Genomic DNA, 26,195 nt, shown 5'->3' with positions numbered 1-26,195 from the left:
GCGCAATGTGGAGGGCAAACTGACATCATGTCCGACGTGGCGGCAGAAATAGAATCGTGGCTCGGGAGCGCATTCAATCGAGGAATGAATACGAAATTGCCCTATGGAGTGAGGCCAGTAATGGCGCGCGGAATAGCCCTACAAATCTCGGTGCGGATCGGCGTAGCTGTCCAACTCAAGCATGCCATGGACATGGGTACTCTCTCTTAGCGGCCAAATGGCGAAACGAATTTGATTTCCGCAACCAGGAGAAAGGCCAAGAAAAGGGTTCCGTCCAAAGAAGTGACATGTCTAGAATGCAGGTGCCCGGAATGTGGATGTTCGATCGAACAAGTTGAGATGCGATCGATTCTGGCCGTGATCATATGTAAGAATACCATTACACGATAGTCGTGATCCTATGTTCATGGTCGCGTAGCTGCGCTCGCAACTCGTTGCGAATCCGCACGTGCCTATGTACAATCCATCGTGCGCCCCATAGCATGCAATTCCCAATGCAGACAAGCCAAAGCCTGATCGATGTCAGAATGCCACCAGGCCGTGACAAGCCGTCAAAACGCCGTGAAGAACGATGCAAAACGCCGCAGGCCCAATGCCTGTTCTTAAATAACCAACCAATATGCGCCGCCGACCGTTGCAACAGTCATGAAGATTGTAAGAATCGCCGCGCCCGCTTTATCTCCTGCTGTAGCGACGCCATAATCTATCTGCGGTATTCCCTCGTCTTCACCGGTACCAAGCCCGGGGTCTCCCTTACTGGTCCCGCCACTGTTAGAGGTCAATGGAGCCTTGGAGTATGGAACCATGTTTGCACTGATGATACTGAGGGCAGCCAGCTGTTGACCGACGCCTGACTTGCCATCATAGCCATTCCAGTACCATCGATTTCCGCATTCATATTGACCACCGCCCGTGGTGGAGGGGCCAACGCAAGATTGCGCTGCCGCAACGCCTGACTTCTGCAGATGTGGCATGACCAGAGGTGCGGTGAACGGCGCGAGTTGAGCGGAAACAGCGTACCACCTAGCAAGGTAGCCTTTGAAGGAGACCATGTCGCCGTTGCAGTTCTGCGGTCCTTCGCAAGGTTCTGTCATGATGCCGTTGTTCTGGGTGGGGAAGAAAATGGATGTTTTGTTAATGAACCCAGTCAGGCGCTGGGCCCACAGATCGGAACCGTTGGTGTAATTGTACATCTGCTGTTGTTAGTCGATGGCGCAGCGCATGCAGTGGATGCGTGGATGACTTACGTATGCGGCGCCTCCGATCATGATGCCGTAGTTATAAGTCCACTGGTTCTGGTCCGGCTTGGTACAATTGCCCTCCGTGCTGGCACCATCGTAAACGACGTAATCTTTTGTGACCAGCGGGCTTGTGTTCTCCAGCCAGTCAAAGATCTCCACAGCCCTGTTCGCGTACGTTTCGTTGCCCGTAAACAGCGCCAGCCGAGCTGACAGCTGGAAGTATCCACCGTTGGAAGCCAAATTCTTGTAATTCCAGCCCGGCAACCACTGGTATATCTGCCATCGTACTCCGCCACCGCACGTCGCAGATTCCCAGCGCGTCGCAAGCTGGTTCCAGATGGACTGACTGAGAGCGAGCCAGCCGGGTGTTCCGTCGGGAGGGTTGGGAAAGTTGTACTCGGCGGCACTCATAAGCGTGAAGGCCCAGAACAACTGGTCGTCGTTACCTTCGTCCTTGGACTGGTTCGCGGGCATCTACAAGGCGTTAGTGGTTGTAGCGATGCCCCGCAAATTCCGTGGGGCTTGTACAATGCGGGCCCGCAGGACGGCACTGGAATGCAACTCACAAAATCCCACTTGTCTCCTGCTTGGTGTATCAGACCGTCCCGGATCATGTCATTGTAGTCCTCGTCACCGGTATAGTACCAATAGTCGATCAATTGGCCAAACATGGCACCGGCTTGCCACCAATAGTACGGAGGATAGGTCAACAAGCCGGTTATGCCGGAGATGACCTGGTTGTCTGTTGTGGCGTACATGGACCACAGTACCTGAGCGACATGTTTGGCAGCGGCGCGCACCGAATCCTGGTTTGTCGGGTCGAGGTCGATAGCTGATGCGGGGAGCGAACACAGGTTCACTGCCAAGAGTGACACGGCAGTGCAAGCCTGCGTGGCGCGGAAAAGCTTCATGTCTGCAACATGTGTATCTGTGGCGAGGGGAAGAAGAGCGGGCGGGCGGAGACGAAGCGACAGCAAGACGAGGCCACGGCGACAGCTATCGTGGAAGCAGGTGTAGGAAAAGGCAAGAGCCAAGTGCCCGTGGAAGCCGGTTTAAGGCGCTGAGGAATGCACGAACGAGCGCAGAACAATGGATCCGGCGCAAGCACACACGCCTGAGCGCCATGGTTGCAGGCTTGCAGCACGTCACGCACCCAGACGTCGGCATCGGGGCCAGTGACGGCGCGCTCTGCCAGGAGCCGCTGCTTTGCCGTCATCGAAAGGCGCCAAAAGTGGTCTTCCGTCATGGTTCGCTGCCTGCTTCGGGCAAGTGCCGCTTATTGTGGCCCGCCCGGCTCGTGTTCCTGAGCATGTCAGCGTCTTAGTCTCGCTGCGAGGGAGCATGCTGTGGCCCCGAGTTGGGGATGCTGCAACCTCCAAGCTTCCCAAGGACGGTGAAGCATGGCCAAAGGTGGAGACGGAAGCCCGCGCGTGGAGCTTAATCTGCGCCTTCGACGCGCTAGTCCCGACCCGTCACCCTGCCTTGCACCTGGGTGCCAAAACACCGACGAGCAAGCCCACTCTTCGACATGACGATCGTCACGTCAAGGAAGTAGCTGTTTCAGCAGTCTGGAGGCCACTATATCAACTGCACAGCCGCCTCCGTCGTCGGGAGATGCATTTCACCGACCTTTCCGCGCAACCCCGCTGAGGCTGAGTGCGGTACTGTCGTTCAGATGTCACGTTTCACGATTATTGTGGCATCTCTAAAAGGGGCATCCGAGGACAGATACACCCACAAGGCTCGCAAGAGAAGGTTAATGGCGAAGGACGCTGCGATCAAGTACACCCGGGGTCTCCTGAACTACCAACGCCCTCAACAAAGACTGCCGTAGTTGCAGCTATCCCCCGTACCACCAGTGACCTTGACTCCGCTGAAGGTGATGTTCGAGCAGCTGCCACTGCCGCAGAGAATATAGTAGTCCTTCGCTTTCGAAGCAACGGTGCCAGTAACAGTCTCAAAGGCCACGTCACTGATCTTGACTCCGTTAGTAGGTGTGCCCGATGGGCCGCCATTGAGGTAATCCTGCTCGACAATCTCACCAAACGTTAGCTGGAACGGTCCATGCAAACGCGGCTCCGGTACACTTACGATGCCGTACCCGCTGATGTTGGACAGCGTGATATTCTGGTAAACAATGTTCTGGACTACGCTGTTTGTGGCGCCCGACACAGTCTTGATGCGCACGCCGTTCTGGCTATTCTTAACGGCGCTGTCGTAGAAAGAGATGTCCTTGATGGTAGTGTCGCCTGAGACGGTCAGTTACTTCCCAAAGCATGGCTTGCTTGCAGGGTTACATACTGCCAACACTACCGATTGACAGACCGTGAGAACCATCGCACGAGGCGTTCCTGACGGTGACATTACTAGCGCCGCTACTGACCGCAACGCAATCGTCTTGATTGATGACGGTGATGTCTTGGAGGAGGACGTTTGTAGCCTTCACATTGAAGCCATCCGTGCTAGTACTTGGTCAGAGTGGATCCCTATCGCAGCAGGCTCGAGACTACCATACTTATGTGCGGCAGGCTTTCCCCCTGATAAACTGTTCGGAGCATCGCCAGCCGAATTGTCCAACTTGACATTCTTGACCACCAGGTTTGACCCTCCAAGCGTGAAGCCATGAGCAGGATAGTTTTGGATGGAAAGATTCTCAATGAGTGACTTGGTGCCAGCGGCTTTGACCTGGATGAAATGGCCTGGCCTGCAATAACTCGATTAGGTATAATCGTTGACGGTCAGAACGGACAGGACATTACTTCTCAACGCCATTGTCACCTTGTCCATCCCACCATGCCGCTCCGTTACCGTCAATGATGGCCCCCGATGCAGCAGTGATGTGGAAGTCAGTGCCGCCAATCAGAATGAGAGGGCTCTCCCAAGCTTTGAAGCCGAAGGTCTGCGATGCTACGTATCAATTCAATTCCTCACCAATGTGAGTGATTTTCCAGTGCAAACGTACAGTAGTTCCAGCAAAGGTTACGGTAGTGCTGGGCTTCACTTTTGTGAGGTCGAGCTGGCTGCCAGCAGGAACAGCAATGTTGCTAAGCGTGATAGCTGTACACGAAGCAATAGCGGCAGAGACTTGGCTGTACGCCGTTGCCGTACATGAGGTTGCTGCTGGAGCGGCGAGCGATGTGGTGGCTAGCAGAGCACCGCCCAACGCAGCGAGGATGGATTTGGACATTGTGAGGTCGCCAACGAATAGGGAACTGCTGTTGAGACACTACCAGAAAGGAAGTACAGAGGCACCAATATCGCTGAGAAGTCCTGATATTTGAGTTCTCATAGTCACTCGCACCCACGCCACGACACAGAGGTCAACGATCCTAGGAGCCCTAAAACATGATGCCCGTGTCGTCCAATTCGAGGTCAGATTTCTCCGCGCGATCCGTCAATGGGAACCTTGTGGTGCATTGAAACATTAATATATCTAGGAACGTGTCCGCCGAAGCGTTGTTTCGCGCACCAATCAAGTTCCGCAACCTGCCCGTTCTCGCGTTTCGCAATACCAGTCGCGGCGAAACTTAAGCTTTTAGTTAAGCTCGGATGCACAAGGCTTGGGATTGCTTGGTGCACGGTGTAGAACATTCCGTCCGGCGCAATGCGCGCTATTCGTAAGGGTCGATTGTTGCACTGGACGGACTGTGTGCGGGAGATTGAAAGGGCCGTTGCTTTCGCTTGTAAACAAGCGGTCTCTCCCGAAGAGTAGCCCCGTGGTAGTCGGTCACTTGCTTCTCTTTCTATTCCAACGCATAGAGAATTTTCCTTTGAGATATTGATGCGGGAATACTATTTCCCTTGATTTGTTCAAGGATACGTATTACGTTAAGCCGCTGTCATTAGTGGTGAGTCACACTATTAAACTTGCGACGGATTAGACGAGCGCGGAATGAGCGCGGGCAACCGACTGCAGGACGCATAGCTACTATCCCAGAAGCTACCGCAGCATAGTTTACATTCAATCTCAGGATCAGGGGGGTAATACCAGTCTCGTTCGCTCGTGGTGGTTGCCAATAGGTGGATCACGGGAGGTCGAGAGAGCCCATTCCCGATGTAGGAACTGTCCGATACCTTTCTTTCTAACAGTATAGATACAGCAACTAAGCTGCACGTTTAGCATGTCATAATCTGTTATCCCACCTCTCTACCCTCAGAATCTTTGCTCCTCGCCGTTGGGATATGATGTATGATGTAACGCCTTCCTCCATTATCTCCATCCAGAGTGTGACCCTTATGGGTGTCCCATAGCAAGGTTGTGCTTATCGCTTCTTTAACTCTTTTCGAGCTCACTCATTCATGTTGTCTTTACTCTTCCTGCTCTTCAGACTATGCCAGCAATGCCTACGCCCACAGCCGCCATGGCTCCCACCTTCCACTCCGGCCCTACGGTCTTGGCAGAGCCCTGTATCACTGTTCTCGTAATTCCCAACCGACCCGTAATCGTTCCCATGCCTATTTCTCCCTCTCCCGGTAATGGAGCGGTTTCCGACAGTGGCTGGTTGTGGAGCGTGATCGTGTGAGGAAGCCATGTCCGAGAGGTCCCGATCCACGTCTCGAGCCATTGTACGGTGATAAATACTCCAGGCTCACGTGGCGAAGCCAGCGCAGGTCCATTCGTTGGTGGTGTCAGAGGTACGGCGGCGGGTGGAGCAGGCGGTACTGCAAGCGGTGCGGCCGGCGCAACGCCAGGAGGGATAGGGGGTAAATTTGCAGGAGGGATGGCTGGCACAGCTACTGCGGGTGCTGGTGCAATGGGTGGAACGGCAGCATTGGCTTCAACTGGCGCTGCCGGTGGAATATGTGGTACTTGTCGCAGACTACGTGATACTGTCAACGATAACTGTGCTATTATCTTTTCAACCGACTCACTCGAGGGTCTCCACATTTGAACCGTCCAAAACTTCAGTTATTGAGGGAGCATCAGAGGCTGGCGCCGAAGCTGGACTCGCTAAAACTGTTGTAGCGGAAGTAGAGGTGAAGCGTAGAAGTTCGGCGAATTCCATCGCTTCACTGATGGCAAAGCATGATAGCAAGATTGCGATGATCATTGTTCGCATTTTCAAGGGCGCAGGGCCTTCCGGAGGCTTGTTGTGCGTATCAGCTTCGTTTCAAATGCAGGTATCCCAACTTACCAATAAATGCAGCTGCCAAAAATTCAAGAGGCGAAGCTTCAATCCAAGACCGGTGTGTATACGTGTTCGCTATTCAGTAAAGCGCTTGGCATGAGTCGCGATGCTGTACCGCTGCCGTCGAATGTCGATACAAGCACTGTTCTTTAAAACGTTCCGCTACCGCAAGCACAATTCGATCACCATGTATGCTGCTCAGGTCAGCCCGGATGCAATGTACTGCGTACGGAAGATGCTATGAAAGCGCGCTTGTAAAGAGCGACGACGTAAGGAGCGAGGTAACGGTGCTGAATGAGAGTGTGGTGAATGTAAGACATTCAATGAAAGCTATGCATTGTGTGAGTGAGATAGAGACCTGCGCGTACATTATCTATGGCGTGACGATATTTCTTGAGGCAGGAGCTGTTATCATCATCCGGGCAGGCGGTAACGTGGAATGCAGGAAGTTTGCTCAAGTAGGAAGCAAGGGATGTCCCTCCATAGCGGCTTTTTCTCCTTATCTTCTCGAGAACGCTATAGTGCCATTATTTTCGAAGATTACTATACCCGATGCCTGTACTATCTCTTCATGTGCAGACTTACAGGCGACGGGGGCTCAGGGATGTTCGACTATAAGCTCATCTCTGGTTTTTGTATGGTTGCAGAGGGCCCTCTTACTATGGAGATGTTTCAATTGCAGAGAACTGCTGCCTCTAAAACAGCAAGTTGCAGTCCCAAGTGGATCTCTTCCTCGTTGTAGGCCACGTTGCGTTTCCAGTTCCGTCTCCCAACTGCAATTCTTTCTTTACTTCACCCCTTACGTCGGATCTTTGGGATTTAGCCACAGGTACAGCCGTTCAGACCTGTTGAACACCCCCACACGACTCTGTTCCCGTCCGCGGAGTCAGTCGCGGGTCAACTCAATACGCCTGACTTCGAGCCCACCGCCCACCAGCAAAAAGCTTACGCACGCTATACCGATTTTTCACCTCGTACTTGATCATAATGTCTGCAATGGCACATTTGCTTCCGTCGCGGCTTAGCTTGTTCTTCTGTTGAGCGGTGATGAATGAGAGCGAAAAAACGACACTACCTAGGTATGCCACACCTTTAGGGCCCAGGCCCACCCACTGCCTCTCCCGCTAAGAAATGGCCTTATTCTACCACTTCTTCAACCTCACAACCTCTCAAGCACCACCGCTGAAACCGAGCCTCATGACTATAATAGTTCATCACAATCACAGTCGATGGAACATAGCCAAGGCTGTGATCAGGAGATAAAAGAATTAGGTGCTCCATTCCTACTGCATGAGCGCTAATATAACAGCACTATCAGCGCGCCACATACCATCAAAGCTCAATAGCTGGCAGTTTGTTTGTGTTGTTCGTGCCATCAGAGGTCAACTCCTAAACCTCTTCTTGTTTCATCTGCGTTCAATGTCGTCGAGTTGTCTCGAAAAAAAGCGAAATCTTTGCATCAATGATGTGTGGAAGTCATGAAGATCAGCCTCAGGGAGATCAAGATCTTTCTCCGTGGCCGGAACTTCGTGAAGATGAGCGGTTTGGTGGTTTACTAAGCGAAAGAGCTGACCGGTCAAGGTTGCGTAGAGTAGTTTCAAGACACACGATGTAGCATGAATACAGCACATGCGATAGGGTCAGGCAACCTTACTGACGATTGTCATATCGGCTTGTAAGATTTAGTGATGTTGTTGTGCTGACCACATAACGAGAGCGGTCGATGGGTGGCAAGGCTTGGAGGCCGGTGAGTGAGTGAAGAGATTTTCTTATTCTATCGTGGCTGCACGAAGGTTTCACAATATCACCTTAACGTGACTACCATTGCTGCCTTGCAAACATACCCAGCCGGTCTATTCTGAACTATCCATTGCGCATATTGAAAGGCTAAAGTCTATGGGATCTCATTTGAGTCTACTTGCGGACAAATCCTCTAGTTCTACTTTATTTAGTCATTTCCCGCACACTCCAATGCTCATGATCGTCCACGAGGCATACGATCACGCCTCTACAATCTTATTCGCGGCCCAGATATCCGGAAGAGCTGTGTAGACCAAAGAACTCCACTGCTCATCGGATGTGAAATCTCTCGAGTTGAGTATCACAGCCCAGTCATAGTTCTCCTGGCCCTCGCTGCGCGCGTATGAGCGAGCGCCAGATACGCTGCCGTCACGGGAGTTCATCCAATCGCGACCGCCAATCGTCCAGACAGCTAGAGTCACTTTAGTCAACTCAGGCAAAGTTTTTGTGAATGCGAGATTACTCACCATTCTTGCCGATGAACCTCGCAATCGTGCTCGCAGACGCCCTCAACCCAAAAGAACCAACAGCTTCTTCCTTGATATCGCCATCTCCTCCCGCGGTATTCGGCACCAGCACCTCCTCTTGCGGAAACAGAGGGCTGAAGTTGGTGTATCTCGTCTCCTGAACGACGGGATCGTTAACATGCTTCTCAGCCGCAGTGGCGAAGAGCTCGGCCTCGAGGCCCCCGGTCAAGACTCGCTCCTTGAGAAACTCAACGTAGGGTGTGCCCGTCAAGTTGGTGACAACGTAGCTGAGGAGCATCGTTCCAAAATTGGAGTAGGCGTAGCCGCCGTCGCCAGGGGTGAAGTCCAGAGGCCGGTCAACCATGTATTCAATCATGTCACGGAGCGTTTGGGGACTGGAGCTGTTCTTGGAGCGTGCCACTTCGCGGAACATGAATCCGATATCTCCGGAGACGGCGCGGTCGTACCCGGCGGTGTGATGGACAAGGTGCTCAACGGTGATGTTGTTCGCGCGCTCGTCGGATGGCTTGTAACCCAGGAGTGGGTAAACGGTCGTTGTGAGGTTAAGGAGTCCATCGTCGATGAGGCGCTGGGTAGCCGCATGGGTGAACATCTTGCTCACGCTGCCGAGAAGCATCTTGTCCGTGGGCTGCACGACAGCACGGTCGCTTTCAGCTAGGGTGAAGGCACGTTCGCCGAGAAGATTTCCTTCGCGGGCAATAGCCACCTGTGCTTGCCGGATGCCGTTCCATTCCATCCAATTGCGCATAGTAGCATCGAGCGCGGAGGTCACAGCGTCATTGTCTTCGAACCCAACGACCTTGCCGTTGGCGTTCCAATTCTGAGACAGAGGCGTGGTGTGCTCGGCGAAAATAGCGGTATAAACCACATCGTCGCCATTACCGCCGCCCTGAAGTTGGAGCAGAGAAAGTCCCTTCTTCGCCTGCGCCTCAACTTCCGCCTTGAGTTGAGATTCCGTTAGTCCGACCTTTGACTCCCACTTCCCGACACTGGTGTCCTCGAACAAGGATGAAACGAGGTGATCGTTGGTAACATCAAGGTAGGTCGGCCTCCAGAAGCGCTTCTGTATCTCTGCACTGTAGGTCTTCTCGTAATCGAATACAACAGTATCCGTTTGGTAGTATGTCGATTGTTTTCTGTTCCCGATGTTTTCATGCCCGACTATACAGTACCGGCGATTGGTGGGCGAACCATAGACGCTGACGCCCTTGACGAGCATATTCAGACCCATAGTAGCATTAGCATATGCGTATGGGGTATCCATGCCACATTTCAGTCTTTCAGAGATATCAGCCTGCTCCATCACACCGGCGAAGACGGCGCTTCCGACAGGTCCAGTGGCGGAGACATGTGTCGAGACGTAGCCCTTGTTCTTCCAAGATTCGTACCAGGAGTTGAAAGTGACCTCGTCAGCGCTCGCGATCGTTTCAAACTCTGCACCTTCGGCCTTGGACCAGACGGCCGCGTACTTGACATTTGGCGGCGCTCCAAAGACGCTCAGAGACCTGACGCGATATCCTCCTGCTTTCAAGCTCTTGCTGCGTTCTTCGTGTTCTGCACTTGTGACGCCGTAGTAAGTGTCGGAGTCTGTGCCATTACGCCTGGATATTTTTTTGTTCTCTTCGGATGGCAAGGACAAGGCAAAAGAAATTAATGGTAACAGATGGAAGATCGAGCGTGAAAACAGCATTATGTCCAAATTACGAATATATACAGCAAGAAACGAACGTGGTGGCACTACAACATGTCCGCGCAGAGCATCAATATATAGGGCACGCTGAGCTGTGCTGGAAAAGATCTCCAGATACCTGGGGACGAGATCTTTGGCGAGATGATGCTCAATGCAGGTGGAGTGGGTCTCGGCAGCTCGGTCGAATTGTCATTTACCAAGGACAAGCTCCTATTTTAAGTCTTGACTCCAAGGACATGGAGTGTTAGGACATCGCAGCAGCGATCACTACGCAAAACTTCTGAGCCAGTGGCATCCTGTTGCCATGCAGAAGAGTAGACATCATGTCGTATACCAACGAACTTTCGATGGTCTTGGGACGGTTGGGAAGCACTAAACGGTCGGGCCGCTCGGAGATGGGCTGTACTTGAAACAAAAGTCGTCTATTCAGGGACAAAAAGTTATGTAAGCCCAACGCAGGTCCTCACGTGGTCCATCGAGAATCGAAAGCATAATCTGCCCCTTAGCGATGTTTGACCCCGAGTATCCCAAGCTCATGCACAAACCAGTAACCGCCTCCTAGATTTTTTGACCAGGTGAGGTCAATGTTTGACGATACATCTGATTCCAGGTCATGATCTGGAGCCATGAGCCCAAAATGTGAACCACAATAGGGATGGTGAGAGCGGGGAGGTAGTAGAAGAAAATGCACCTCGACAGGACAGCCATCTTCAATAATAGTAATCCCATCACTAGTTTCGCAGCTATGACTCCGACTGGGGTCTGCGCACGTCCTTCGGTCGTTGAACGCCTCACATGTTATTGCTGTCCATGCGCTCAATTGCAACAGCCTAGCGGAAGTCGCTCCAAGCCAGCTACCGCGTCTTCCGAGCTACGTTACTCGCCTTCCTACTCGGTGCCCTGCACTTTTCAACCTCGCCTAGCTACGAATGTTGGTTGATGGTGTTCATACAGATGTATTGTAATCGCTATTCTACTTTTCGCCAACCCATGCAGCCCCGACATCCAAAGCAAAAAGCCTCCCAGCTCCCCAGAAAGTGGTATCGATATTCAAGGAAAGCTTGATAACATATGCGTGACTAAACCTGCCGGACAGGAAGAAAAGAAGTGAAAAAGTGTGGGACTCTCGCGGTGGAGGACCCTAAGTGAAACAGGCGTAGATACAAGAAGCGAAGCGTAGCAAACACTACTCAAGAAGGTAGTAAAGGGAACGGTCCGGCATAAGAGCAGCTGTGGGAGATTCCACACTCAGAAGAAAGGTGAAATGCGAAATCATGAACTTGTACAAACGCCGCGTCTCCTCGCGCTAAATCGTGGAAAGAAATGGGGACGAGTGGAAGGCGGTACGTGCGGATTTTACGCCTGGCCGCGAAGCCATTAGCGCTCAGAAGAACGACTACAGTAATTCCCAGATCAAGAAACCGACGAGGATCGAGATATACGTGATGTGTACGCTGAACAGCCTTCCGGCACCGTTGCCGTTCGTTGTGTGATATATGGTCTGTCCAGGTGTTTTGCCGTCCTCCTGAGAGAAGAAGTACGTCTGAGCATCGTTGCCGTCAGGCGCCACAGTCTGCGCTGGTATTGAGCAAACCTTTGAGGGATCAAAGGTCGGGCACTGCTTCTTATGCTTGTCATTTCGTGACAGGTCAGTCGAATTGAAGTACGTCTTGACGTACGATACAGTCATCGACGTGTCCTGTCCTGGAGGTCCTGCCGACCACAGGGGATCGCCGTTGCTCCAGTGGTTCATGAACATATGTCCGGGGTCGCTTGGAATGTTCTGGGTCATCTCGTGCATGATCTGGCCGTCGACGTAGAAGATGACACTGCCGGGCGTCCAGTCAAAGCGGTACTCGTGGAACTTCTCATCTGGTCTGAATGGAAGATGCTGGACCTGATATCCGGCTGTGCCGGACGCGTCGTAACCGTTTCGCACAGACTGAGGAGATTGCAGCACTAGTTGGACTGTTCCTTGGGATTCGTTAAACTGCCTGGAGAGAAATTCCATATCGATCTCTTGCGAGTTGTTGTAGAACTGTGGCAGTCAGCGAAACCATGCATATTTCCGCGGCAAAGCTGATGCACACCCAGAAAAAGGCGCCGCATGTCCCGCTCGTTGCTGAGAGCTTCATGCCGATGCGATAGCTACCGTAATGCGTGTCATTGCGCACTGTAGCCAATTCTGCACCGCTTATGAACCCATGCGAATGGTCACCGCGAACCCACAGCTTCAATCCTGCGTCACCGCCATTCACCGAGTCGCCTGACCATGCCTGACCGTTTTTCAACGGGTTCAGCTCTGCATTTGCGACATCGAACTCTTTGCCATATGGTCCTCGCGCATCCTTGGCCGAGACATTGTACTCCTGTGGCTGCCAACCGAATGTTGTGATATTGTCGCCGCTGGTGTGTAAGAAATCGTTTTCCATAAGATCAGTGAAGACCTCAGACGTTGTGCTGTTGGTTCCATCGAGGGAGTAGCCGCACTCGCAGTCGGCATTGGCTGGAGAGGCGCGTTAGCGCTGAAGGATTGCGGTCGCTTGCGAAAATGCTGGGATAGATACATACCGAAGCGAGACATTGTGAGGGCTAGCCACGGTAATGCGCCGAAGGCGTCACGAAGCTTGAACATTGCGGAAAGACGTGGTGGTAGTGAGCGTATAGAAGGTGAAGAGACTATGAACAAGGGGTCAAAAGAGCGGCAAAGAGGGCGAAGGCGATCAAGGAGGTATCAGAGCGAGCGAGGAGGTCAGGAGGGGCGGGTATCTGGGGAAGAGGGCAAGCAGGCCAACCCTCCTTCCAACCTGCCCAAACAGAGAGCTACTTCTCTAGGCCAGAGGAGAGCACGGCCCCGTGTGCATCTCAGAGCCAACGGCGATTTTGCAAACGGGCAGGACAACTAGTAACTGATAGTGCCAGACGATGGCCGAGTGAAAACGGTGCGGGCAAATAGCGGAGACGTGACGCTCGACGCCGAGTTGTCCAGTGCACACCCGCCTGTCAAAACCAAGAGGCGGGAAGAACGGCAGCCTCCACCGGTTTGGTTATGCTGCAATGCGGAGCCTCCACTTGGCCGACCGGGCCAGCCAACGTCCAGCGGATGGCTGCAGACAGACGCTGTGCAACCAGGCCTCCCTTTTGCATACTCCTGTATCCCTCGCCAGCGACCGGGAAAGTGGTCGTGTGGTGGCGACAATGCATTCGGACAGCTCGCAATGCTCGCCGCAAGGGACTCCTGGCCTGTCTCGAACCCCACTTGCTGGAAACGAGAAAGGCCATCTTGGTGATGCCGTTTGGGACGTGCTTTGGCCGTGCAACGTTGGCAGGGTGGATGCTCTATCTGTGGCGGACCTGAACGCGGTGCCGCACGAGAAAGGCTGGAAAACATCGAACATGCCCACCAAAGACGGCGTGCATGACAGACCTGCAACCATGGCTTTCGCGCCTGTAATGACTCCGCCTCCGCTCTTTGGCTTGATGTGTTGACTGGCAGACGTCGTGTCCCTGCTCTCGGACCAAATCAACGCCACCTGGGGGACGAGCGAACCACCAATCACCGCATCGCCCAGCCCGCGCCGGTGCGCCCTTTTTAGACTCTGTGCCCACGACGACGAGTACACCGAGTTCATGATCCAATAGCCAAAGCATCGACACCTCGCTTCATTGATTACAGAGATAGCAGCTAAATAAGCAGTCCATTGAAAGCCCCTCTGCCAGACCTTTCCAAGACCTAGCGCTGAACATGAAGATTAATACTCGCAGTGCTTCACCACATGCCCGTCGTAGCTTGTACCAAGCTTGCGTATAAAACGCCCCGTAATGCGCGCCTCGGGAAGTCGTGTCCGTGAAAATCAAAAATAGCGTCGTTCATTTCCTGCTAACGCCAAGTCGACTTCGTGTCATCAAGAATGTCAAATGCGTTTGTGGGGTATCATCACAAGAATCCAGACTCAGAGAGAAGCCTATTAAGCTGTCAATCCACTGAAAACTGCAGTTTAGACCATGTCATCACTGACCTTGCAATCTTCTCATCTTCACGCTCTCGGGGTTCAACCTGTAGACTCGTCTCGTACATCTCGTGCACGTCACCCGCCGAGTTCATGTTGGTCAATATGTAATCCTGCAATTCTGGAACAGGTTGCAGCGGGTATGGCACGTTCTGGTACTGCTGGATGTCGCGGATCACTTCGGCAGTCTTCGCACGTTTGGCGAAATTGATGAGATTGGTCTTCTTGATCAAGGAAGGGATACCATCTTCAATGAACGTCAAATCGGTAAGATACACACCTAGCCTGTTAGCAAGGGTTCAGGAATACCGGGATAGAACAAGCATACCGAAGAAGGGAATGCATGGCGGATTCGCCTTGTGCAGTGTCTCTCGATAGTCTGTGAAGTTCTTGGTACTACCCATGAGCTTCCGCATGTTCTCCAAAGTGGTCATCGATCGCGCGTTCACAGCTTGCCACGTCCTGTTAAGTCGAGCAATGGGAGCCGTGCCGAGGGCGGAGATGATCGAGGTTAGAGTCGAAAAATTGTTCAATAGACGGCATTTCTCTGCCACGTTCACGAAGTGCTTGATGACGATCACTCTTCGCTTGACGTCTTGTTGAGTCAAGATCATCTGCGCAACCCAGTTCGTCAACTGATTCGAGTGAAGAATCAGCGCTTTCACATTCGAGGCCGGATCAGGTTCGCCGGGCGCCAGCTTCTTCTGCCAGGTCTTGTTGAGACACTCGGTAGGACGGATTTTGCCGTAGAGTCGCGATTCGATAATGGTCAATTGCCGAGCGAACTCTGTAGGATCAATGTCAAGGAATTTCAGCTTCTTCATGTGCTTGGGCAATATTGGTTGTGGTGTCTGAGCATTCAGAGTGAGAACCATTCGTTTTGTCGGCATATCAGGACCTCGAGATCGTTGTTCGACCGATGTCATCAGTGGAGCAGCACCAGGAGTACTGGTCGTCGCAACGTGATCCTTAGCAAAGTTATACACCCTCTGGATTAGAATCCTTGCCTCTTCGTCATTGCCTTCCATCCAGTAGTTGTCAAACCAGCTCTTGAGAATGTTTACCACGCGGAAACGGATCGGCTTCTGCTTCTTATCGACCCAAGTCTGGTAGTCTTCCTTTGCAAGACCGTACGGCGGTTGAATGCTCCATCTCTTGACGAGCATCTCGAAGAGCTCTGAAGCAGTTGTGAAAGAACGGTAAGTCAGAAGAAAGGTATTGTTGAACGCAGGGTCCAGTCGATCGTGTCGCGTCAGCTGTTCTACAAGTCCCTGAAGCGTACCTCCACGAAGCTGCGCTGGGTTTGACTTGTGATCGTAGGATATTTCGCCCTCGTGGTCGAGCTTGAGGAATTCGGGCACCTCTTCAACCGTTGTTTGAGGGATATTGGGCACCTCTCCGAAGAAGTCTTTGATCTTCTTGCTGCTATTGGCTGTGCGAATTGGTTCCACCACTTTATCTTCAAGTGACGTACCCTCGCTATACGTGTGGGATTGCGGCACGTCTTTCAAAAGTGGCCTCGAGCTGCCTGGGCCTCCGAGGGCGTGTGAGCTCCCTACTTCCGTGTCCGTATTTCGTCGTGGGTCATTGCGCACTGCAATGTCACCTAAAGGTACAGCTTCTGACAAGTGCTGTAGTAGACCGTATTGTTGCACGATACTGGTTTCGAGATCGCGCGAAACGGCTCGACAGCCGTTGATCCTTTCTTCCAGGGAGTCGCAACGATTCTCGGCCCACTCATCAGCTAGTGGGGCAGCGACACCTTGGCAGGTAATGACCAGCTCTGAAACCAAATCATAGACCTTTTGCTTTTGTATGCTGAACTCGCCTAATTGTTGCCCTTGCAGAGTCGAGCTGAGGGCAGAGAGATTGATTGACTCAATCGTGGAGATCCAGGGACGGCAAACGTCCAAAACTTTCCCGGCGGCGTTGCAGACGCTGTCGCCGATGATTTGATGTCTATAGGGCGTCACAATTTTGTCGCGAACGACAAGCTGCTCATCCAGCCTCCGAATGCTAGAGACGATCAAACGCTTCAGATCTTCCAGGCGCTCTAGCACACGAGAGTCAAGCTTCACGGTAGGCTCGACCATCGGTTCGTAGTCTTCCTGGTCGATGAACGAGGTCTGACCCGAATTATTCCGGACGTCAACGCCATTATTGTGCCAATTGCCACCTGCAGAATTACCGACCACGAAGCCAGGAACGAGGCGAGGAATGTCTTCCCCGCGTTGTTGTCGAGCGACCTCAACAAAGCCATATACACCGTTGAGAACGCCATCGGCCTCTTTCAGACACTTCGAATATGAATCTGGTGGAGGGAAGTCTGCAGCAGCAATGTGGGAGGACAGGACTAGCTTTGAAAATCTGGACATAGTCTCACGGAAGTGGGGATAGAGAGCCTTGTTGGTGGAAATAATGGAGGGATTACCGGAGTGATTGTCGGTTGTTCCAGATCCAGCGGCAAGAATCAACCGCAAATGGTCAGAGATGTCTTCTGCACGCTTTACGAATTCGGAGCGATCGCTGTTGTTGATCGCCTGTCGATACCGCTCAATGGCTCGGCGCATGTCCTCAACCATGCGATTCCATGTGAGAGGTATGGGGTTAACATCATCGTAAAATTTTCGAGAAGAGGCAGACGGCATGGGCGAACCCCCCGTAGGGTTGTTAGCAAACGAGGTGGCAGTGGTTCCAAGAGGGGGGATGCTGGCGATCGAAAAGCTCGTACCATTTGCATCCACCGACCGGTCGAAGGAAGGATGTTGGTTCATGGAATCCATTGACGTCGCAGGCGAGACGCCGTCTGAGAGCCTCTTGCGCCCTGGCTAAGGGGAAATGTCAGTAGATACGTTGAATGGGTCTGACTGCGCCGAGCTTACCAAAGAGCTGTGCGAGCCCATCATGCCCGGACCCTCGAAGTCCGAAGCTGAATTTTCATCGTCTGTATCCTCCACATTATAGCCCGAAGCCAGCAGTTCTGCCGGTGGCCTCGAGGAGTCTGGTATGAAGACGTTCACGCGATCGTGTGGACCATTTTCGTTGGCTGAGGGTGTTTCGAGGGGCAGCTCCATGGTGCTCACACCAGTAAGAGTATTGAAGTAGAACAAGCGGCCGTCGGAGGTGGCCTGCGGTATCCAAAACGCTGCTTCCTCCTCTTTGCTGTTATCGTTGCCATTGCGCTCGATGGGCAGGATCGTGTCATTGCCGTTGATCGACTCGGTGTCAGAGTTGGTGTAGTCGGTGCCACCCAGATCGGACTGCGTGTCGTCGTCGACGACATCTGCACCGTTCCGGTCGTCTTGCACGTCGTCGTCGGAGCGGGTGACGACCGCACAGTAGTTGCTCGGAAACCAACCGCGAACGCCGTTGATCACGCCGTCCCACCAGCCGCTCTCCAGCTGCGTGATGACCTGGATAATGTCACCCTGCCGGAAACTCAAGCTCGTGCGATCGTCGGCGTCGTAGTCGTAGAGGGCGCGCACGAACATACTCCCGGGCGGAGGCACTGTGCCATTGAACGCCATGCTGATGCCTCGTCGCGTCGCTGCGCGGGGGAGACGTGCGTTTTCTTTGAGAGGGAGCGGAGCGTTGGCGTTAGCCCCACCGGCAGCTGCAGGAGCCCTTGAACGGAAGCCCTAGACGGAGGGCTGCTGAGGTGAACACCCGCTTCGAGATGTCTATGAGCTCCGCGTGCTGTGGGCGGGCGGCGCTGCGATCTGCGTGTGGAAAGGGGATCGGTGTGACCGCCGCTGGGCGCTTGTTCCCATTCGTAGCTGCGGGAGCTTCGCAGCGAATGAGCAGTGCAAACAGACGTGCGGACAGAGACACAAAAGCGAAAACCGGTTCTGAGTGTGCAAGACGCGCCAGGAGGGGGCTTTGAATGCGGCTGCAGAACCCGAGGCAGCTGGACAGGACTCCGTGAGGGATTGCACACCGGAACTGCCTCAAGATCCATGGATGGGGCCTACGCACGTGATCCGTCGATACCCTTGACCTTGACCACATGTGCATGCATCCAGAGCTCCTTCATTGGCGCATCGCCGCAACGCGCATCGTGTATGCCGGTCGAGTATACATTTACGCGTGGTTCATATGTTATTGGAGGATCACGACGGTATACAACACATCTATGCCCGTTGTCTGCAACGACTTGTATACATTCTGAGGCGCATTGTCACCACCTGTGAAAGCACACGGTTCCCTACCTGTCAAACCGCGACGATGCCAGCCACGAGACAGCTCCTCGAGGTTGCCCCACCTCGACTTCACATCTAGACCGCCTCTCGGAGGGGAGGCCTTGACGGAAAACACACCTGTTGCCGGCTGACTCAAGTCCAGCGACGCGCAGCTCCGAGTCCCGATCAGACCCACGGCTTGAGCTCGGAAGGGAGTCTTGACCGACAATGCCCTGTGCAACGGGATGGGCCGTGTTCATAGCAAGGCGACCCGTGGAACGCCCACCTCTCATCCGTCTGCAGGACGGTTGCCCTACCACGACATCGCCTGCATACCTAGCTAAACGGACCCTCGAATTGCTCCACGACATCGCAAAGATGCTGTCTGGCTTGAATGCCATCGTTGCAGGCCGCGTTTGGAGATGAAAATACAATACTCGTTATGCGCCGGGGAACGTGCAGGCTTCACCTTGCCGGAAGGTGCTTAGAACCGTTAGCCGTTCGCGTGGAAACGGACGACGTGCGCCCCTCAGCGCGGGTGGGTTTGAGGCTTCAGCTCTAACTCCTCCGAGAAAGCATGTTTTCCACGTGAAGAGATGGTGTCAGGGCTTCTGTGCCATGCGCACATAGCTAAAAACTTTGTCGCGTAGCTAGTTATTGAGCGAAACTCTCTCGGTCCTAGTATTGTAATGTTATCCGAAGCCTGTCATACATCACTGCGACCCTCGTCGTGGCAATGACTTCCGTCGAGCATCCTCAACAAATCATCCCAAAGCCCACGGCGTGTTCCTGCGCAACGGGAAGGTGCCGCGATCCGCATATGAAACCAGGAGCAGACCCATTTCTTCTGGAGCATTACGGAATCGGTATTAGCGCGGGGGTTTGGATGCAAAAGCAATGCCCCTCCATCTTCTCTTACAGCTTTTTGAGGAGGGGAGGGCACATGGCGGGAGGCTCGCCCGAACGTGTCTCATTTCACTCCGGTCTCAGCGTGGCAAAAGGTAAGTAACCGTTGGACAAGTTCTTGGCGAGCGAGGCGCGTCTCCAACTCTTTTACCGCCGGTTACCCATGCGTAAGGATCCAGGTCGTCGCCCGCGACCCTTGGAGGCGAGCGGGCTCGGCCGGGCAACGACCAGACAAGTCATCTTCCTGCTGGCCAGGATCAGTTGAGCCTTGATTCTCCCATTCCGAACTTGTTCATATTTTTGCGCTTTCTGCGGTAGGTATGCCGTGGGCAACTGTGTCGCACTGTCAGAAGTGCCTGCACGATTTTACACTTGCAACCAAGACTGAGACAACTCTCGCCCTCTCATGCGACATTCGATGGTGCTAAAGCTAGGCTGGTGGGTCCGGGGAAGAATATCCAGCTCCCGTTGCTACGGGCCTTCGCTAGGAACGAGTAAGTTGGTGCCGATCGGTCCCGGCGCATCCAAGATTACTCGTGGGCGTAGCCTCGCTGTTGGTGAAATTTAGAGGCTCGTCCTGGCGTCATTGCGTGAGACAAAGGCGCCCCCTTTTCCATCGTCGTCATAAGATGAGCATAGCGAAGGTGGGCTGAGGGGGCCATCGCTCACCCCTCTGCTGTAATGTTTACCGCTGTGTCAGTAACGTTAGGCACGAAGAAGGATCGGAAGGCGGTGTGAATATGCGGTCGTTGGCAGAAGTGGACCGCTTGAAGATACATAGGGCATAGCGAGTCCATACCGCTCTTTGTGCACGCTGTGCTGCTCGATCAAGATTATTGACGGCTCCGTCGTACAGCACTATGGCGCGACTAGGTCTTGCGTTCGCGAGGCACGTACTTGGGCACAGGTTGGTGGAAAGGCGGTTGGACGGCGAACTACCATGTTGCGCTCCAGTCAGCTCGCAGTGGGCGCGGCTGCAGCGCGGGATGTAGGCTGTGAGGTTGTGGTGTAAATGTCGCTTGGAGGAACTCGGTGGTGGTTGCGCGGCGGGAGCTGTCTGCAAGCTCCAATTTGGAGGGGCACGGCAAGAGCAGCCCCGCTGCGAACCAAAGTGTCAACAAGAGGAGGGGCAGCGCGCATCAACACCACATGCACGCAAGTCAGCGTCAGGGAATAAACAACGGGGCGGGAGCCTTGGAAAACAAACGAGAGCCGCATCCCGCGACGGACGTGGCACCAGCACCACGCCCCCAGCTAGCCTCGCTCACGCTGGGCCTCGAATGACTAACCCTACCCCTCGCTCTTTCCCTCTCCCCCTTTAGTTCGCTAAGGTCGTCGCTCTTGCCCGCGCTCGCCTTTCACCCATCACCTCCATTATTTTCATCCCACCCAACGTCGCAAACAACCCTCGAGTTGTCTGTCTATCACCGGCTTCAACCCGGCACGCCTATTTCTATGCGAACGCCGACTTCGACGCGAAGGAATGCTACTAGACTCGCCCTGCACGCTTTAATACCCTCGCGCACCCGGCAGCACCGCCCTCACATCCGAGCAACCTCGCCGTAGAGACAAAGCCCCCTCTACCGGTCCATGCCCGCTGCTGCCATGACCATGGCCTCCGCCGCCTCATCCCCCGCCGTCCGCAAGTCGGGCTCCGCACCCGAAAAGAAGTACAAATGCCAGTTCTGCAACCGCGCCTTCAGCCGGAGCGAGCACCGCAGTCGCCATGAAAGATCGCGTAAGTTGTTTTTGATACTCTGCTAGAATCCCGTCTTGATGGCGGTGTGCATTGAGACGACGCGCCGCCCGGCAGTGATGTCTGAGTGCTCGTGGTGATCCTGGTGCGACACCACACTCTTCACGACGGTCGCGCTACACGTTCGTGTCATGTCATCTTCTGTGCTTTCGCTTGTGTGAGATGGTTGTTGCGACCCATTTTTGATGCTTTGTTGATGCGGGAAGTCGCGAAGCTTGCGCGTTGCGGGGTTTCTGTTGCTAACTACCCCTCACAGACACGAAGGAACGCCCTTTCAAATGCCACAAATGCCGAAGCACCTTCGTTCGTCGCGACCTCCTATTGCGCCACGATCGCACCGTCCACGCAAAAGATGGTGGCGTTCCACTGACCAGCGAGGTCAAACGCCGCACCAACAACAAGACGCAAGAAGAGAATGTCGCACCAGGCCCGTCCAAAGGAGTCATGGCTCACGACTCGGCAACTACTCTGGAGCAGATCGAGGCCAGCAGTGAAGAGATGGTAGACATAGAAGCGGCGGCCATGCTAATGACCGACTTCCGCCATAAGGCCATGGCTAGCCAGGAGCCTGAGATGTCTACTGAAGCCCCAAACGCCGTCATCTCGCCCACTGGACCTCCAATGATGGAGCCTGTTGTTACTTATCCTGCCCCGGGCTCCATGTCGTTGCCGCAAATGCCTTGGGGAGACTCCATGGTGCCCGAGTCTAGGACACACGGCGCTCAAGACACGCATCCCGCTTTCAATAGCGCCAGCGCTCTTAGCTCGCATCCTCACCAACTGCCGCCGCTGATGGAACGCCAGATGTCAAACTCCAGTATTCCGCCTACCTTCCAGCCTATGAGCAGCTCTGCCGCTGCCGCCGGTCTAGGGACGCCAGGTGCTCTCTCGCCCTATCCGGGTATGCTCGGCCCGGTGTCACCTGTCGATTACCGCAGGTCTCCAGGTCCTAGCCAGGCACTTATGGTCGCGCGAGCGCCTCAAGTGGAAAACGACGAACAATGCGCCAAGATCATTGAGAACATTAGGCAATACGACAGCGAGAACGCCCTGTTGGAGACTTTCCATCTACCAAGTCTGAACACCGTTAACAGGTTGCTCAAAACGTACTTCGACCTCTTCCATCATCATCTACCATTTCTGCACCCAGCCACGTTCCGACCAACGGAAGTTTCAGCTCCGCTACTCCTTGCTGTGCTTTCAATTGGTGCACTCTATATCTTCGACCAAGATCAGGCGTACATGCTTCACATCGGCTCTAAAGTTCTCGTAAACCAGTTCTTACAGAACAAAGAGAACTTCAGCTCTCGCAAGTGCCCACTATGGACAATGCAAAGTACTTTACTCAACATGATATTCGCAAGCTGGAGCGGTGACCCGAAGGGTCTTGAGTGGGCTTGCTCTATCAAGAGCCTTTTGGCTAATATGGTAGCCGGAAATCGCTATGAACTCAAGCTTCGCTCAGAGGCTCGGGAGAATGCGCAACCGAGTCACGAAGAGTGGACTGTAGACGAGCAGTGTCGCCGTACTTACTACGCGGTGTACATCTTTTTCGGCCTGATGACCTTGACCTACAACCACACACCTGCCATGGGCTTCAACGAGTTTGACACACTTGAGCTCCCGTCATCTGAATCTCTTTGGACAATGGAGGTATCTGATGAGGAGTCGTGGCGCGAGAGCGTTTCCGCCTCCAAGATCATTACCTTCCGCCAGGCCCATGACAATCTCTTCCAAGGGGAACCAGCTCAGTACAGCGCTTTTGCTACCCGTGTCATGATCAACGCGTTGTTCTTGGAAGTATGGTACCACAAGCGTAGCCCTGAGGCTTTGCAGGACGTCGTGACTGAGTACAAGCTGAGGCTTGCATTGGAGACCTGGGAGAAGTCTCTCGAACTTTGCGAACCTGAGACTGTCGTGGTCCAGCTGAGTGCGCCCCACAAAGGTCATCCACTGATCTTCAACGCCATGGCCATGTATAGGAACACCCGAACAAGGCTTGTGGTAGACCTGAAGTCTGTTCAGGAAGCTTTACGCTACCATGACTCCTACGAGGTTGCTGCAGCTATGACGAATGCACGGGATAAGGTGCAGCGATCTGAGGAGATGATCAAGGTCATTCAAGAGTGCTTTGACTGCATCGAAGTTGCAGCTGTTCAAGGGATCCGGTGGGTGGCACGTACTTCAGCCACCAACTGGAGCATCGAACACCCTCTGACTGGTATGGATCTTATGGTCATCCTTACGCTTTGGTTGTACCGCCTGGAACACGATGAGGAGCCCGCCACCGAGGAAGAATTAGCCATGTACAACAAGCTTCGGAATCTGTTCGATGACGACTCTGTCGATGTGTATGGGGCCAAGCTTAGCTCTACTGTGGCTCGCCTTTGGGGCAGCATGATTGATGAGGTGGTCGTTTGGGGGTAAGTGATCGTGTCTATCTATGTTAAATCTATGCTGACTAGTGCCAGTATCACCAAGCTGATGGGTGAAGCCTTCAAACTCCACTCTCAGGCTCTTGTGGGCTACGAAGACGCCATGTCTGAACGCTCAGGCTCCGCGACGCCCTCAATGGCTGCGGGCGGTGTTCAAGTTCTCGAAATGCAAATGGCTTACTAGGCCTGCCAGCACCGCTCTTGATGACTTTCACGACCTTTTATTCTTGTCTCCATTTTACTCTTAGACTGTTTGAACATGTCCACCTCGCTCATCTCCCAATGGTTTGGAGCATGGCTCGGAGTTTGGTGTGCTGTTCTCAATTTCGCTGCATATGAGGTGCTGTGAGTTTTATTCTATCTCTGTCGATCTCGATTTCATTTTCAAGAATGGGTTCATCTGGCGCATGGGGCGGTCTTGGTCCATTGTAGACGCAGTTGGGCTTGGGCTTGCCCCTTCTGGACATGGGGTCACACTACTAATACCTCTCCTACTCTTACATACCCTTTGATTGCTTTGGAAACTACTGTTGGTGGCTGGCCCCATGCTGCGCTTCTTGTTCGTCACGGTTGTGCTCTGACACTCCGTTAATGTTTTGCTTTCTTGCTTTCTCGTTTCCGCTGTATCTCCTCATCTCCTTTCGTCTGTTTTCTTATCGCATATACCATTAGTGCTTGTTCCATTTGTCTTCGCGATGATGGAGTGAGCAGGACGGCGGGTCAATGGGCAGTGGGGATGTTTTCAAGGGCGCTGCGGGTTGCTATATAGTCATGTATAATAGGATGCATTGGATGAACCTTTGCTGGTGTTTGCCCAATTCTGTGTCAGCAAGACGTTGCGAACAATGCAGATTGAGTGGGAACCTGCGAGTTGAAACTGCTGCCAAGATATTGTGGGCGCCAAGGCGCTAAGTTCGTGCAGCTTCGAAATTTTGGACGGAAAAAGTGCGAAGCTCGACAGCCAACACCAAAGAACGCGTCGGCCCGCCAGCACCCCTAGAACCGGCTGCTCTCTCTGCAAGAAGCTGCTGCCAACCCTTCACTTGTGACTCCACACTCTATCCTTCCCACTTTCCCGGTCTACACCCACGCAACAGTCACCGCGCACGCACTCGCAATGGGCAAGGACAAGGAAGAGAAGAGAGTGAAGGACAAGAAGGAGAAGAAGGAAAAGAAAGAGAAGCGCTCCGAGGTAGACGGCGTCAAGAAGTCCAAGAAGGAGAAGAAGTCCAAGCTCAACGGCGATGTCGCAGACGCACTGGAGAAGGAGCTCGTGAAGGAGCCCGAGGAGAGTCTTGTAAGAATCGTGGACGAGGACGGCGAGGTTGCTCCCAGAGACATTCCCGCGAGCGCGTTGGTGCCCATCGCGGAACCGCTTCTCGAAGAGTCGAAGGAGGTGAAGAAGGTGCTCAAGACGGTCAAGAAGTGTAAGCTGCCTTTCCTGCACGGCCAGGGGATTGAAGATCCAGATGCTAATACGTGTACAGCCGCTAAGACCAAGACCCTCCGCCGCGGCGTCAAGGAAGTAGTTAAGTTCCTCCGCAAGTCATCCTCCAACGCACCACCCTCGTCCGACATCTCCAACCCCTCGGCCATCGTCGTTATTGCTGCCGACATCTCGCCCATGGACGTCATCTCCCACATCCCCGTCCTCTGCGAAGACCACAATGTGCCATACCTCTTCGTCAAGAGCCGTGCAGAGTTAGGTGAGGCGAGCGCAACGAAAAGGCCCACCAGTGTCGTGCTTGTAGGTAGAGAGAGAGCGAGCAAGAAGAAGGACATTGGCGACGACGACAAGGCTGAGTGGGATGAGGCGTATGGCACGCTGAGAGATATCGTTATCAAGGCTAGCAAGACGGTGCGGAAATAGGCGACCATGGTGGTTGTTCTTGTGTACCTTCAAGGGGTCCGTCCATAAAAAACGGCGGTGGGCGTTTGGCGTTGAATCGGCCCAAGGGCTTTTTACTCGGTTCTCCCGACGGCATTGTATGAAGGCTTCAGTTCTTACGCGACTGTTCCCAGTCGACGATAGTGTTGCGACAGTCAGGATTGTCTAGATAACATACAGCTGATAAACTTGATGCAATGCTGCAAGGCTTGTGCATGATGTCGCGTCCATCCATGAATCCCTTTCTCGTCAAAGCCCATCGTCCTGCAGACTAACTGCTACAATCAATACTAGATCAGCCAGGAACTTGTGCTCCTGAAAGCCTGCACTGGTAGTTCTCCAGGTCTGTACCTACACCGCACACCGCATGGCCTAGACGCACGTAACGCAGTGTAGAACCGAAGCCGCATAGAGAAACACGTCTTGCCGCACACTATATGTGAACGTGTATAAGTGGTCCTACAGCTCGCACCAAATATGTGGATCGCACCTGTAAGATTTTGCGACGGAATATTGCAGCTCTTGAGTGAGCGTGGAAGGCTAACTAGAAGGTTTTCTCCCTCCTCGAAAGTGCTCTATGTTCCCAGACCAGAGTATACGACGCGGTGCAAAATATCACGCAGAAAGATTATTTACGCTCGAGGGACATGGCAAGTTTTGCATTGCTCTATATA

At 53.5% G+C, this 26,195-nt stretch overlaps 7 protein-coding genes across 7 annotated transcripts; 2 read left to right on the top strand and 5 right to left on the bottom strand.

The window, feature by feature from the left end:
* Positions 1-602: 602 nt before the first annotated feature.
* N0V89_007500 (uncharacterized protein) lies at positions 603-2,152 on the bottom strand (the record flags this gene model as incomplete). The annotated part of the gene is made up of 3 exons (XM_056216262.1): positions 603-1,193; positions 1,248-1,715; positions 1,808-2,152. 3 exons carry the CDS (start codon positions 2,150-2,152, stop codon positions 603-605), a joined length of 1,404 nt encoding a protein of 467 aa, XP_056070509.1.
* A 904-nt stretch (positions 2,153-3,056) lies between these two features.
* N0V89_007499 (uncharacterized protein) lies at positions 3,057-4,428 on the bottom strand (the record flags this gene model as incomplete). The annotated part of the gene is made up of 6 exons (XM_056216261.1): positions 3,057-3,490; positions 3,543-3,703; positions 3,757-3,945; positions 4,001-4,140; positions 4,204-4,298; positions 4,350-4,428. 6 exons carry the CDS (start codon positions 4,426-4,428, stop codon positions 3,057-3,059), a joined length of 1,098 nt encoding a protein of 365 aa, XP_056070508.1.
* A 3,942-nt stretch (positions 4,429-8,370) lies between these two features.
* Positions 8,371-10,348, bottom strand: N0V89_007498 (uncharacterized protein; the record flags this gene model as incomplete). The annotated part of the gene is made up of 3 exons (XM_056216260.1): positions 8,371-8,582; positions 8,638-10,259; positions 10,344-10,348. The coding sequence occupies 3 exons, from the start codon at positions 10,346-10,348 to the stop codon at positions 8,371-8,373; spliced, it is 1,839 nt and encodes a 612-aa protein (XP_056070507.1).
* Positions 10,349-11,744: 1,396 nt separating this feature from the next.
* N0V89_007497 (uncharacterized protein) lies at positions 11,745-12,932 on the bottom strand (the record flags this gene model as incomplete). The annotated part of the gene is made up of 3 exons (XM_056216259.1): positions 11,745-12,386; positions 12,523-12,854; positions 12,920-12,932. The coding sequence occupies 3 exons, from the start codon at positions 12,930-12,932 to the stop codon at positions 11,745-11,747; spliced, it is 987 nt and encodes a 328-aa protein (XP_056070506.1).
* Positions 12,933-14,324: 1,392 nt separating this feature from the next.
* CDC25 (cell division cycle- protein) lies at positions 14,325-17,885 on the bottom strand (the record flags this gene model as incomplete). The annotated part of the gene is made up of 3 exons (XM_056216258.1): positions 14,325-14,638; positions 14,687-17,186; positions 17,241-17,885. The coding sequence occupies 3 exons, from the start codon at positions 17,883-17,885 to the stop codon at positions 14,325-14,327; spliced, it is 3,459 nt and encodes a 1,152-aa protein (XP_056070505.1).
* A 3,147-nt stretch (positions 17,886-21,032) lies between these two features.
* On the top strand, positions 21,033-23,817 carry N0V89_007495 (uncharacterized protein; the record flags this gene model as incomplete). The annotated part of the gene is made up of 3 exons (XM_056216257.1): positions 21,033-21,180; positions 21,455-23,621; positions 23,670-23,817. The coding sequence occupies 3 exons, from the start codon at positions 21,033-21,035 to the stop codon at positions 23,815-23,817; spliced, it is 2,463 nt and encodes an 820-aa protein (XP_056070504.1).
* A 933-nt stretch (positions 23,818-24,750) lies between these two features.
* On the top strand, positions 24,751-25,503 carry N0V89_007494 (uncharacterized protein; the record flags this gene model as incomplete). Its single annotated transcript, XM_056216256.1, has 2 exons — positions 24,751-25,060; positions 25,121-25,503. 2 exons carry the CDS (start codon positions 24,751-24,753, stop codon positions 25,501-25,503), a joined length of 693 nt encoding a protein of 230 aa, XP_056070503.1.
* Between the last annotated feature and the right edge of the window lie 692 nt (positions 25,504-26,195).

This window comes from Didymosphaeria variabile (assembly GCF_027946475.1).
Source record: "Didymosphaeria variabile strain IMI 356815 chromosome Unknown scaffold_5, whole genome shotgun sequence".
NCBI lineage: Eukaryota > Fungi > Ascomycota > Dothideomycetes > Pleosporales > Didymosphaeriaceae > Didymosphaeria > Didymosphaeria variabile.
Note: the sequence above shows the minus strand (reverse complement) of the source record. Positions and strands in the feature narration are given on the sequence as shown.